The 14327-nt window shown below is 44.6% G+C and overlaps 1 protein-coding gene across 5 annotated transcripts in view; it reads right to left on the bottom strand.

Moving 5' to 3' along the window:
• Positions 1–14327, bottom strand: part of LOC106604462 (ecto-NOX disulfide-thiol exchanger 2) — a 325983-nt gene that overhangs the window by 95640 nt on the left and 216016 nt on the right. For all 5 annotated transcript variants that reach the window (XM_014199101.2, XM_014199098.2, XM_014199100.2 and 2 more), the window contains one exon: positions 3530–3661. In XM_014199101.2, coding sequence (XP_014054576.1) covers positions 3530–3647 — 118 coding nt within the window. In that variant the 5' untranslated portion in view covers positions 3648–3661. The remainder of the gene's footprint in view (positions 1–3529; positions 3662–14327) is intronic.

The raw sequence follows: 14327 nt of genomic DNA, 5'->3' as shown, positions 1-14327 counted from the left end.
CTAGTCTCTACTGCAGCCACACAGACACTCCCCCTAGTCTCTACTGCAGCCACACAGACACTCCCCCTAGTCTCTACTGTAGCCACACAGACACTCCCCCTAGTCTCTACTGTAGCCACACAGACACTCCCCCTAGTCTCTACTGTAGCCACACAGACACTCCCCCTAGTCTCTACTGTAGCCACACAGACACTCCCCCTAGTCTCTACTGTAGCCACACAGACACTCCCCCTAGTCTCTACTGTAGCCACACAGACACTCCCCCTAGTCTCTACTGTAGCCACACAGACACTCCCCCTAGTCTCTACTGTAGCCACACAGACACTCCCCCTAGTCTCTACTGTAGCCACACAGACACTCCCCCTAGTCTCTACTGTAGCCACACAGACACTCCCCCTAGTCTCTACTGTAGCCACACAGACACTCCCTTTAGTCTCTACTGCAGCCACACAGACACTCCCCTAGTCTCTACTGCAGCCACACAGACACTCCCCCTAGTCTCTACTGTAGCCACACAGACACTCCCCCTAGTCTCTACTGTAGCCACACAGACACTCCCCCTAGTCTCTACTGCAGCCACACAGACACTCCCCCTAGTCTCTACTGCAGCCACACAGACACTCCCCCTAGTCTACTGTAGCCACACAGACACTCCCCCTAGTCTCTACTGTAGCCACACTGACACTCCCCCTAGTCTCTACTGTAGCCACACAGACACTCCCCCTAGTCTCTACTGCAGCCACACAGACACTCCCCCTAGTCTCTACTGCAGCCACACAGACACTCCCCCTAGTCTCTACTGCAGCCACACAGACACTCCCCCTAGTCTCTACTGTAGCCACACAGACACTCCCCCTAGTCTCTACTGTAGCCACACAGACACTCCCCCTAGTCTCTACTGTAGCCACACAGACACTCCCCCTAGTCTCTACTGTAGCCACACAGACACTCCCCCTAGTCTCTACTGTAGCCACACAGACACTCCCCCTAGTCTCTACTGTAGCCACACAGACACTCCCCCTAGTCTCTACTGTAGCCACACAGACACTCCCCCTAGTCTCTACTGTAGCCACACAGACACTCCCCCTAGTCTCTACTGTAGCCACACAGACACTCCCCCTAGTCTCTACTGTAGCCACACAGACACTCCCTTTAGTCTCTACTGCAGCCACACAGACACTCCCCCTAGTCTCTACTGCAGCCACACAGACTCCCTCTAGTCTCTACTGCAGCCACACAGACACTCCCCCTAGTCTCTACTGTAGCCACAGACACTCCCTCCCCCTAGTCTCTACTGCAGCCACACAGACACTCCCCCTAGTCTCTACTGTAGCCACACAGACACTCCCCCTAGTCTCTACTGTAGCCACACAGACACTCCCCCTAGTCTCTACTGCAGCCACACAGACACTCCCCCTAGTCTCTACTGCAGCCACACAGACACTCCCCCTAGTCTACTGTAGCCACACAGACACTCCCCCTAGTCTCTACTGTAGCCACACAGACACTCCCCCTAGTCTCTACTGTAGCCACACAGACACTCCCCCTAGTCTCTACTGTAGCCACACAGACACTCCCCCTAGTCTCTACTGTAGCCACACAGACACTCCCCCCTAGTCTCTACTGTAGCCACACAGACACTCCCCCTAGTCTCTACTGTAGCCACACAGACACTCCCCCTAGTCTCTACTGTAGCCACACAGACACTCCCCCTAGTCTCTACTGTAGCCACACAGACACTCCCCCTAGTCTCTACTGTAGCCACACAGACACTCCCCCTAGTCTCTACTGTAGCCACACAAAGACTCCCCCTAGTCTCTACTGTAGCCACACAGACTCCACCTATGGTTAGGGTTATAACTAGAGTAGAGGTACGGTTATAACTAGAGTAGAGGTACGGTTATAACTACAGTAGAGGTACGGTTATAACTAGAGTAGAGGTACGGTTATAACTAGTGTAGAGGTACGGTTATAACTAGAGTAGAGGTACGGTTATAACTAGAGTAGAGGTACGGTTATAACTAGAGTAGAGGTACGGTTATAACTAGAGTAGAGGTACGGTTATAACTAGAGTAGAGGTACGGTTATAACTAGAGTAGAGGTACGGTTATAACTAGAGTAGAGGTACGGTTATAACTAGAGTAGAGGTACGGTTATAACTAGAGTAGAGGTACGGTTATAACTAGAGTAGAGGTACGGTTATAACTAGAGTAGAGGTACGGTTATAACTACAGTAGAGGTACGGTTATATCTAGAGTAGAGGTACGGTTATATCTAGAGTAGAGGTACGGTTATATCTAGAGTAGAGGTACGGTTATATCTAGAGTAGAGGTACGGTTATATCTAGAGTAGAGGTACGGTTATATCTAGAGTAGAGGTACGGTTATAACTAGAGTAGGGGTACGGTTATAACTACAGTAGAGGTACGGTTATAACTACAGTAGGGGTACGGTTATAACTACAGTAGGGGTACGGTTATAACTACAGTAGGGGTACGGTTATAACTACAGTAGGGGTACGGTTATAACTACAGTAGAGGTACGGTTATAACTACAGTAGAGGTACGGTTATAACTACAGTAGGGGTACGGTTATAACTACAGTAGGGGTACGGTTATAACTACAGTAGGGGTACGGTTATAACTACAGTAGGGGTACGGTTATAACTACAGTAGAGGTACGGTTATAACTACAGTAGGGGTACGGTTATAACTACAGTAGAGGTACGGTTATAACTAGACTAGAGGTACGGTTATAACTAGAGTAGAGGTACGGTTATAACTACAGTAGAGGTACGGTTATAACTACAGTAGAGGTACGGTTATAACTACAGCAGTGGTACGGTTATATCTACAGTAGAGGTACGGTTATATCTACAGTAGAGGTACGGTTATATCTACAGTAGAGGTACGGTTATATCTACAGTAGCGGTACGGTTATAACTACAGTAGCGGTACGGTTATAACTACAGTAGCGGTACGGTTATAACTACAGTAGAGGTTATAACTACAGTAGAGGTTATAACTACAGCAGTGGTTATAACTACAGTAGAGGTTATAACTACAGTAGAGGTTATAACTACAGTAGAGGTACGGTTATAACTACAGTAGAGGTACGGTTATAACTACAGCAGTGGTACGGTTATAACTACAGTAGAGGTACGGTTATAACTACAGTAGAGGTACGGTTATAACGACAGTAGAGGTACGGTTATAACGACAGCAGTGGTACGGTTATAACTACAGCAGTGGTACGGTTATAACTACAGTAGAGGTACGGTTATAACTACAGCAGTGGTACGGTTATAACTACAGTAGAGGTACGGTTATAACTACAGTAGAGGTACGGTTATAACGACAGTAGAGGTACGGTTATAACGACAGCAGTGGTACGGTTATAACTACAGCAGTGGTACGGTTATAACTACAGCAGTGGTACGGTTATAACTACAGCAGTGGTACGGTTATAACTACAGTAGAGGTACGGTTATAACTACAGTAGAGGTATGGTTAGGATTAAATGACCCATACCTGACAGAAGGGGCTGTCCCGTCATGTTCATGGGAGCCATGCCAAGGTTGTTCATGGCGGTGGCCCAGGCGTTGGGGTCTGACATGGGCATCGGCATGGGGTTGGAGTCCATGGACATGTTACGAATCCCTTCTGCAAAGAGAGAGAGAACGAGTCAGAATACGGTACAATCAGATAGTCTAAAATCCCTTTTGGCTGCTCTGTTTCATTCCCTTACATTTCCTCATTAATAGCTTACATAACCCTCCCTGTAAGATGTTACAACAACAAAAAGAACGTGTTTTTATTCATGTCTGGCAATAGCAGAGAGGAAAACATCCAATTTGTGGTTGGAGGGATGAGACAGCTTTTTACATTCTATTCAGAGTGGAGGGATGAGGTCATCTGTCCAGTGACACAGCCTTTTACATTCTATTCAGAGTGGAGGGATGAGGTCATCTGTCCAGTGACACAGCCTTTTACATTCTATTCAGAGTGGAGGGATGAGGTCATCTGTCCAGTGACACAGCCTTTTACATTCTATTCAGAGTGGAGGGATGAGGTCATCTGTCCAGTGACACAGCCTTTTACATTCTATTCAGAGTGGAGGGATGAGGTCATCTGTCCAGTGACACAGCCTTTTACATTCTATTCAGAGTGGAGGGATGAGAGGTCATCTGTCCAGTGACACAGCCTTTTACATTCTATTCAGAGTGGAGGGATGAGGTCATCTGTCCAGTGACACAGCCTTTTACATTCTATTCAGAGTGGAGGGATGAGAGGTCATCTGTCCAGTGACACAGCCTTTTACATTCTATTCAGAGTGGAGGGATGAGGTCATCTGTCCAGTGACACAGCCTTTTACATTCTATTCAGAGTGGAGGGATGAGAGGTCATCTGTCCAGTGACACAGCCTTTTACATTCTATTCAGAGTGGAGGGATGAGGTCATCTGTCCAGTGACACAGCCTTTTACATTCTATTCAGAGTGGAGGGATGAGGTCATCTGTCCAGTGACACAGCCTTTTACATTCTATTCAGAGTGGAGGGATGAGGTCATCTGTCCAGTGACACAGCCTTTTACATTCTATTCAGAGTGGAGGGATGAGAGGTCATCTGTCCAGTGACACAGCCTTTTACATTCTATTCAGAGTGGAGGGATGAGGTCATCTGTCCAGTGACACAGCCTTTTACATTCTATTCAGAGTGGAGGGATGAGAGGTCATCTGTCCAGTGACACAGCCTTTTACATTCTATTCAGAGTGGAGGGATGAGGTCATCTGTCCAGTGACACAGCCTTTTACATTCTATTCAGAGTGGAGGGATGAGGTCATCTGTCCAGTGACACAGCCTTTTACATTCTATTCAGAGTGGAGGGATGAGGTCATCTGTCCAGTGACCTAGCCTTTTACATTCTATTCAGAGTGGAGGGATGAGAGGTCATCTGTCCAGTGACAGAGCCTTTTACATTCTATTCAGAGTGGAGGGATGAGAGGTCATCTGTCCAGTGACACAGCCTTTTACATTCTATTCAGAGTGGAGGGATGAGGTCATCTGTCCAGTGACACAGCCTTTTACATTCTATTCAGAGTGGAGGGATGAGGTCATCTGTCCAGTGACACAGCCTTTTACATTCTATTCAGAGTGGAGGGATGAGGTCATCTGTCCAGTGACACAGCCTTTTACATTCTATTCAGAGTGGAGGGATGAGGTCATCTGTCCAGTGACACAGCCTTTTACATTCTATTCAGAGTGGAGGGATGAGAGGTCATCTGTCCAGTGACACAGCCTTTTACATTCTATTCAGAGTGGAGGGATGAGGTCATCTGTCCAGTGACACAGCCTTTTACATTCTATTCAGAGTGGAGGGATGAGGTCATCTGTCCAGTGACACAGCCTTTTACATTCTATTCAGAGTGGAGGGATGAGAGGTCATCTGTCCAGTGACACAGCCTTTTACATTCTATTCAGAGTGGAGGGATGAGGTCATCCGTCCAGTGACACAGCCTTTTACATTCTATTCAGAGTGGAGGGATGAGGTCATCTGTCCAGTGACACAGCCTTTTACATTCTATTCAGAGTGGAGGGATGAGGTCATCTGTCCAGTGACACAGCCTTTTACATTCTATTCAGAGTGGAGGGATGAGAGGTCATCTGTCCAGTGACAGAGCCTTTTACATTCTATTCAGAGTGGAGGGATGAGGTCATCTGTCCAGTGACACAGCCTTTTACATTCTATTCAGAGTGGAGGGATGAGGTCATCTGTCCAGTGACACAGCCTTTTACATTCTATTCAGAGTGGAGGGATGAGGTCATCTGTCCAGTGACACAGCCTTTTACATTCTATTCAGAGTGGAGGGATGAGGTCATCTGTCCAGTGACACAGCCTTTTACATTCTATTCAGAGTGGAGGGATGAGAGGTCATCTGTCCAGTGACACAGCCTTTTACATTCTATTCAGAGTGGAGGGATGAGGTCATCTGTCCAGTGACACAGCCTTTTACATTCTATTCAGAGTGGAGGGATGAGGTCATCTGTCCAGTGACACAGCCTTTTACATTCTATTCAGAGTGGAGGGATGAGGTCATCTGTCCAGTGACACAGCCTTTTACATTCTATTCAGAGTGGAGGGATGAGAGGTCATCTGTCCAGTGACACAGCCTTTTACATTCTATTCAGAGTGGAGGGATGAGGTCATCTGTCCAGTGACACAGCCTTTTACATTCTATTCAGAGTGGAGGGATGAGGTCATCTGTCCAGTGACAGAGCCTTTTACATTCTATTCAGAGTGGAGGGATGAGAGGTCATCTGTCCAGTGACACAGCCTTTTACATTCTATTCAGAGTGGAGGGATGAGGTCATCTGTCCAGTGACACAGCCTTTTACATTCTATTCAGAGTGGAGGGATGAGGTCATCTGTCCAGTGACACAGCCTTTTACATTCTATTCAGAGTGGAGGGATGAGGTCATCTGTCCAGTGACAGAGCCTTTTACATTCTATTCAGAGTGGAGGGATGAGAGGTCATCTGTCCAGTGACACAGCCTTTTACATTCTATTCAGAGTGGAGGGATGAGGTCATCTGTCCAGTGACACAGCCTTTTACATTCTATTCAGAGTGGAGGGATGAGGTCATCTGTCCAGTGACACAGCCTTTTACATTCTATTCAGAGTGGAGGGATGAGGTCATCTGTCCAGTGACACAGCCTTTTACATTCTATTCAGAGTGGAGGGATGAGGTCATCTGTCCAGTGACACAGCCTTTTACATTCTATTCAGAGTGGAGGGATGAGGTCATCTGTCCAGTGACAGAGCCTTTTACATTCTATTCAGAGTGGAGGGATGAGGTCATCTGTCCAGTGACACAGCCTTTTACATTCTATTCAGAGTGGAGGGATGAGGTCATCTGTCCAGTGACACAGCCTTTTACATTCTATTCAGAGTGGAGGGATGAGGTCATCTGTCCAGTGACACAGCCTTTTACATTCTATTCAGAGTGGAGGGATGAGGTCATCTGTCCAGTGACAGAGCCTTTTACATTCTATTCAGAGTGGAGGGTTGAGGTCATCTGTCCAGTGACACAGCCTTTTACATTCTATTCAGAGTGGAGGGATGAGGTCATCTGTCCAGTGACAGAGCCTTTTACATTCTATTCAGAGTGGAGGGTTGAGAGGTCATCTGTCCAGTGACACAGCCTTTTACATTCTATTCAGAGGTTATTAGCATTCATTCCCCTCTTGGCTGAACATCCTCTGACTTCTATTAAGAGAAGGCCTCCTGATGATGCTGCTTCTCTTCCCTGGCCGACACTACAAACTCTCAGAATGAACAACAGTACTACCACAACACACTCCTCAGATAGAATCTACACAATACAACTCCAGTAAAAGAGCAGGGCTAGTTTATGTTTCTCTGTCACAGTCAATTTAAGGGAATAAAGCTAACGAAAAGAAGATTACTAGCTTTGGTACTAAGCAAAAGGCCATTTCTAAAGCAGTCGGGCATTCAAAACTTGAAAAAAAAAAATAGCTGGCCTAATATTACAGACACACATAATTCAGACACAACCCCAGGGCAAGCAGTCTGGTTTTCTGCCAAGTGTAACACATTCAGATCCCTACAGTAAAAGACCCCAAGTAAACAAGAACGCATCACACATTCAACCCTAGCCTATTCCTCCCATCTAAACCATTTCACAACTCTAAATGGGCTTTCTGTCTCTCATTTCTTTTACCTGTCTCTCTGACAGATGGTAAAGTGTGTTGACTGGCTGTGGCACTGAACTTCTCTCCTGCCTCATGATGCCAAAACAAACAGTTGGGGATGGGGACAGCACTTCACACACCTCAAATGTCACTGTCATCTGCTAACACTGATGCTGTGTGTGTGTGTAGGCCTATGTGTGTGTGTGTGTGAGTGTGTGTCAATGTGCGTGTGTGCGCCCTGACTGCCATGTCTAATCACTTGAGCAGCGGGCTGATTGTTCCGAGGCAGCTGAGGGTCTGGTATAATAAAGGATTAATGATGTTAACTTTGTCTGGTATAATAAAGGACTAATGATGTTACCTCTGTCTGGTATAATAAAGGACTAATGATGTTTCCTCTGTCTGGTATAATAAAGGACTAATGATGTTACCTCTGTCTGGTATAATAAAGGATTAATGATGTTAACTTTGTCTGGTATAATAAAGGATTAATGATGTTAACTTTGTCTGGTATAATAAAGGATTAATGATGTTTCCTCTGTCTGGTATAATAAAGGACTAATGATGTTTCCTCTGTCTGGTATAATAAAGGACTAATGATGTTACCTCTGTCTGGTATAATAAAGGACTAATGACGTTTCCTCTGTCTGGTATAATATAGGACTAATGATGTTAACTCTGTCTGGTATAATAAAGGACTAATGATGTTACCTCTGTTTGGTATAATAAAGGACTAATGAGGTCAGTCGTAACAAACGAACTAGTCTCACTGACCAGTCGTAACAAACTAACTGGTCTCACTGATCAGTTGTAACAAACTAACTAGTCTCACTGACCAGTCATAAAGTAACTAGTCTCACCGACCAGTCATAAACTAACTAGTCTCACCGACCAGTCATAAACTAACTAGTCTCACCGACCAGTCATAAACTAACTAGTCTCACTGACCAGTCATAAACTAACTAGTCTCACTGACCAGCCGTAACAAACTAGTCCAGTCCTAAATAACTTCGTAGAGTGATGAATTACAATTTGTTGTCGAAACCAACAAGATCAAAGAGATGGGCATAGACTTCAGGAAGTGAACAACACCTACCTCTGCAACATCTATCAGAGGTCAGAATATACAGATTGTAGAGGAATACAAATACCTGGGTGTCCTCTTGGACAATAAGCTTCAGTGGAGTAAATGTACAGACCTATTCTACAAAAAGAGTCAGAGACTACTTTCTCAGAAAGCTGGGATCTTAATGTTGACTGTGCTATCCTGACTCTGTTTAACAAATCATTAATTGAGAGTATTTGACCCAAGCCACCCCCTTTATCCGGACTTTGAACTACTCCCCTATGGGTGCAAATACATGGCACCCACCGGAAAGAAAAACAGAACTAGACAATAATTTGTGCCAGGTGTGATACCACTCCTAAATAGCTTGTCTAATGTTCCTATCCACCCAGTAAGGCCAGTAGGCTAGTCTCTTTATTGGTATGTAACTTATGTATTTTGTACTGTCAAATGCCAGCAAGAAGACCGAACATGAGTCAGTTGAGACTGACACCAATGTTCAGTTTAAAAGTGTCTCCGTTTACCTGAAAGGGTCATGATACATCCACAGGGCCACTGTCTCTCAAAGGATCATGATACATCCACAGGGCCACTGTCTCTCAAAGTGTCATGATACATCCACAGGGCCACTCTCTCTCAAAGGGTCATGATACATCCACAGGGCCACTCTCTCAAAGGGTCATGATACATCCACAGGGCCACTCTCTCAAAGGGTCATGATACATCCACAGGGCCACTGTCTCTCAAAGGGTCATGATACATCCACAGGGCCACTGTCTCTCAAAGGGTCATGATACATCCACAGGGCCACTGTCTCTCAAAGGGTCATGATACATCCACAGGGCCACTCTCTCAAAGGATCCCGATGCATCCATACTGATGAGCTCAGTACAGGAGGCCTGGGTTGAGTTAGGAGTTCTGATGTTATCAGGTTGATAGTTATCTAAGGGCTGAAGGCTTTGAGAGAGAGTTAAAGTGCTGGTCGAGGTCAAGGTTACCCTCATGCCCTGTAATGATAAGATGTCGTGGAGGAAATGTCCACAGTGCCTCCCTCCCTCCCTCCCTGGGCGCTGGCCTCCTGGGATTTAGAGCTTCATAGAGTGACCTTGAGGGCAGAGCTCTGGCATGGCTCCCCTCAGCTCCCTTCCACTCAATCACATCCACACAGAGCAGAGGGAGTGTGTCTGAATAGCAAACAGCAGTGGAAAGATCAACACTAGCACACACACACGCGTGCAAACACGCACACACATTTGTACACACACACGCTCGCTCGCCCAACCAGAAGACATTTAAGCCAGTGAAAATACACATCCGTCATCACGAGAAAGGCTGAATGCGTCTAAGATTGAACACGTGTTATACCAGTTCTCTTGTTTTTAATGATTCAATGCCTAACATTTGGCAGGAATTGATTCAATGTGTAAGCTCTACTGAACATGTTACTGTATTCAATTCAAGGTCAAATGAGGCAGAAGAAAATGAATTGTGATGAAAATGGGTTACGATACCTATGGCTCTATTTCCTGTTGGTGTTAAGTACGCATGCTCGTCTGCAATTTCTACCTCTTAAAGCCGGCACTTCTATTCTATTTTCAAACCCTAGTGCCAATATTGATAATTTAACTGTCTTATATGAGCTCACTTACGCTGAGGTGGGAGGGGTGGAAATATCTGAGGTGTGTCCTTAAAAATGTGAGCCAAAGTGACAATTTCAGTATGTGCTCGTGGGGATATTTAAAACCAACCGAAAGCTGGCCTTAGCACTAACACGGTTAGTTGTGGCATGGATTTTGACAGCGGAAGCGCAGCCTATTCAGCTGTGATGCACAGTGCACATATTCACATTGAACATGAATTGCTTTTTGTGTCCGTAAACCTTATATTTAGAAACATAAACAAATGTTTTAGTTTAGATTTGATTAAAAACTAAGCATAGCCTCCCTTCCTCTCAATGAAGAGTTTGGCAGTAGCGAAACAGTGAGCACACACCCCCTTTATCTAAGAAACAGTGCCACAGGCCTGACCTCAGCCTTACTGGCCATCGAGCTGCAGTAAAGGGCTTTTAAGCTGAAATAAAAGGCTCCCCCAGGGTGCTGATGGGAAATGAATCCGTTTTAAGGCCCATTGGCTGGAGGCCTCCCAGCAGGCCAAGAGAAGCTCAGGGACATTTAGTTTACAACGGACAAGGTCTTAACCGCTAACAGGCCAATTACAGCCTTTTTAGAAAGAAAAGCCTCCTGGACACAATCATGGTCACATACCGACAGGGAAGGAAGACTGTACTCAGGACTAACTGATGGAGAGAATGGGAGAATGGAGAGAGAGCGAGAAAGAAAGAGTATGGCCTAACACGGGGATGGGCCACTGGCGGCCCACGGGGTACCCCCTTTTGTAAGCCTGAGGACCAATAAAAAATTAATTATATATACATTTTATATTTATTTGTACCCTTTACTCAGTACTTGTTGAAGCACCTTTGGCAGCAATTACAGCCTCAAGTCTTCTCGGGTATGACGCTACAAGCTTGGCACACCTGTATTTGGGAGTTTCTCCTATTCTTCTCTGCAAGCTCTGTTAGGTTGAATGGGGAGCGTAGCTAAACAGTTATTTTCAGGTCACTCCAGAGATGTTAAATAAGGTTCAAGTCTGGGCTCTGGTTGGGCCAATCAAGGACATTCAGACTTGTCCCAAAGCCATTCCTGCATTTTCTTGGCTGTGTTTAGGGTCATTGTCCTGCTGGAAGGTGAACCTTCGCCCACAGTCTGAGGTCCTGAGCACTCTGGAGCAGGTTTTCATCAAGGAGCTCTCTGTACTTTGCTCCGTTCATCTTTCCTTCGATCCTGATTGGTCTCCCAATCCCTGCAGATGAAAAAACGCTGCCACCACCATGCTTGACCATAGGAATGGTGCCAGGTTTCCTCCAGATGTAACGCTTGGCATCAAAAGTTAACACACCTAGTCATTCCAGGGCTTTTCTTTATTTCTTACTATTTTCTAGATTGTAGAATAGTGAAGACATTAAAATAACATGAAATAACACAAACTTTTGAATGATACTGTATATATTTATTTTGGGTGGGGGGTGGGGCGGGGTCAGAGTCTCAACTTACTGTTGTGAGTTACAAGGTGCAAGTAAGAAATTTGGTTCTGCAGTCACTCAATTAGCCCATGTCAGCAAAAAAAAAAATTTGACTGACAAATTAGTCTAGCAGCCGGGGTGGGGCCCATTGATCATCAGTTATCATATTAATAACAGCAAACATTTGCCTCCACCCTATTGCAAAATGTGTAGAATTGCATTAAATTAGTTAGATGGATGTTGGTACGCAGAACCACGAGGCACTGCGGCACCTCATGATGAGTTCAGGTTTTTGTGGCCCCCACCCGCATCACAGTTGGCCACCCCTGGTGTAACTAAGGGCAAACTGCAGGCATTCTCTATGGGAATCTGGAACGTCCACAAAGAACATCTGATGATAGTTTGTCAGAAAAGTGAAATGCCTGATTACAAATAATTAGGGGTTATATCAACCTCCAATTATGAAAATGGCCTATAAATGTGTCCTTGCTTAACAGAACATTGGTGGGTGAAATGGTGTAGTATCTAATTCATTTCCATTGCATGTTTGTATATCAAAAAGAAAAACACCCAAGACGTTAGATGTCTGTGATTTCCTTTGAATATGAGTTCTGGGTCGTTACACTCACAGCATGAATCACAATATAGGAGGAGGAGGAAGAGGTGGCCATTTTCATTCAAACACAATGCTAAGATTAGTGATGCCAGGCCATCCTTATGCATGAAACACACTCACCAGGGAGAATAAAATGCATGGTGAAATAGCTTTGTTGGAGTGGATGGATGTCTGTTTAACCTTAATCTAGTGGATGCAGATCGGTGTGTTTCTGCCCTGTCTTCTGTTTGTGTCAGAGATTCCCCTCCACCTGAATCCAACATCAGCACAACTAAATCAGCAAGGTGGGGAGGCTGGATTCAACTAAATAATGTTTCTGTATTTTATAACTTGAGAGCTTTGGAAACTAACAATATACACATTAGATCCAACCAAAGGCATACGCATACACACACAAACCACGCACACTCGGGCTAGGGGGCAGTATTTGGACATTTGGATGAATGAGGTGCCCAAAGTAAACTGCCTGTTACTCAGGCCCAGAGGCTAGGATATGCATATAATGTGTAGATTTGGATAGAAAACACTCTACAGTTTCCAAAACTGTTAAAATAATGTCTGTGAGTATGACAGAATTCATATGGCAGGCAAAAACCTGAGGAAAATCTAACCAGGAAGTGGGAGATTGAGGGTTGTAGTTTTTTAGTGATTGCCTTTCTAATATGCTGTGTCTGTGGGGTCAAATTGCACTTCCTAATGCTTCCAGCAGATGTCAACAGTCTTTAGAAATTGTTTCAGGCTTGTAATTTGACAGGGAATCGAATAAGAGCTCTCAAAACAGGCTTCCTGAAAGACATTCGTGCACTCTCGCGTGGTCACGTGAAGTGCGCCTTTCTTTCTTTTTCTTCTGTATTCAATTGAATATTGTCCGTTTGGAATATTATTGAAGATTTATGACAAAAATATCCTAAATATTGATTATGGACATCGTTTGACATGTTTCTACGAACTGTAATGTAACTTTTTGGATTTTTCGTCTAGCCTTTGCGCATTGTGCATTTCGATTAGTGAGCTAAAGTGAAGTAAACATGCGAACAAAACGAAAGGTATTTGGACATAAATATGGACTTTATCGAACAAAACTAACATTTCTTGTGGAACTGGGAGTCTTTCGAGTGCATTCCGCCGAAGATCAGCAAAGGTAAGTGCAGATTTATAACGCTGTTTCTGACTTTTGTTGACTCCACAACTTGGCGGGTAACTGTATAGCTTGCTTTGATGGCTGAGCGCTGTACTCAGAATATTGAACAACGTGCTTTCGCCGTAAAGCTGTTTTAAAATCTGACAAAGTGGTTGCATTAAGAAGAAGTATATCTTTAATCCTATGTAAAACACTTGTATCTTTAATCAAAGTTTATGATGTGTATTTCTGTAAATTGATGTGCTCATTCACCGGTCGTTTTGGAGGCAAAATATTTCTGAACATTACGCGCAAATGTAAAATGGGGTTTTTGGATATAAATATGAACTTTTATCGAACAAAACATACATGCATTGAGTAACATTGAGTCCTGGGAGTGTCATCTGAAGAAGATCGTCAAAGGTTAGTGATTCATTTTAGCTGTATTTCTGTTTTTTGTGACGCCTCTCCTTGCTTGGAAAATGGCTGTGTGGTTATTCTTGTCTAGGCGCTGTAATAACAATCTAATGGTATGCTTTCGCCGTAAAGCCTTTTTGAAATCGGACAATGTGGTTGGATTAACGAGAACTTTATCTTTAAAATGGTGTATAATACATGCATGTTTGAGAAATTTGAATTATGAGATTTTTGTTGTTTTGAATTTGGCGCCCTGCTATTTGACTGGCTGTTGGTGAGGGGTTCCGCTAGCGGAACGTCTTTCCGCAACAGGTTT

The sequence above is a fragment of the Salmo salar genome, chromosome ssa05, assembly GCF_905237065.1.
Source record: "Salmo salar chromosome ssa05, Ssal_v3.1, whole genome shotgun sequence".
Classification (NCBI taxonomy): domain Eukaryota; kingdom Metazoa; phylum Chordata; class Actinopteri; order Salmoniformes; family Salmonidae; genus Salmo; species Salmo salar.
This window is presented reverse-complemented; position numbering and strand designations above follow the sequence as displayed.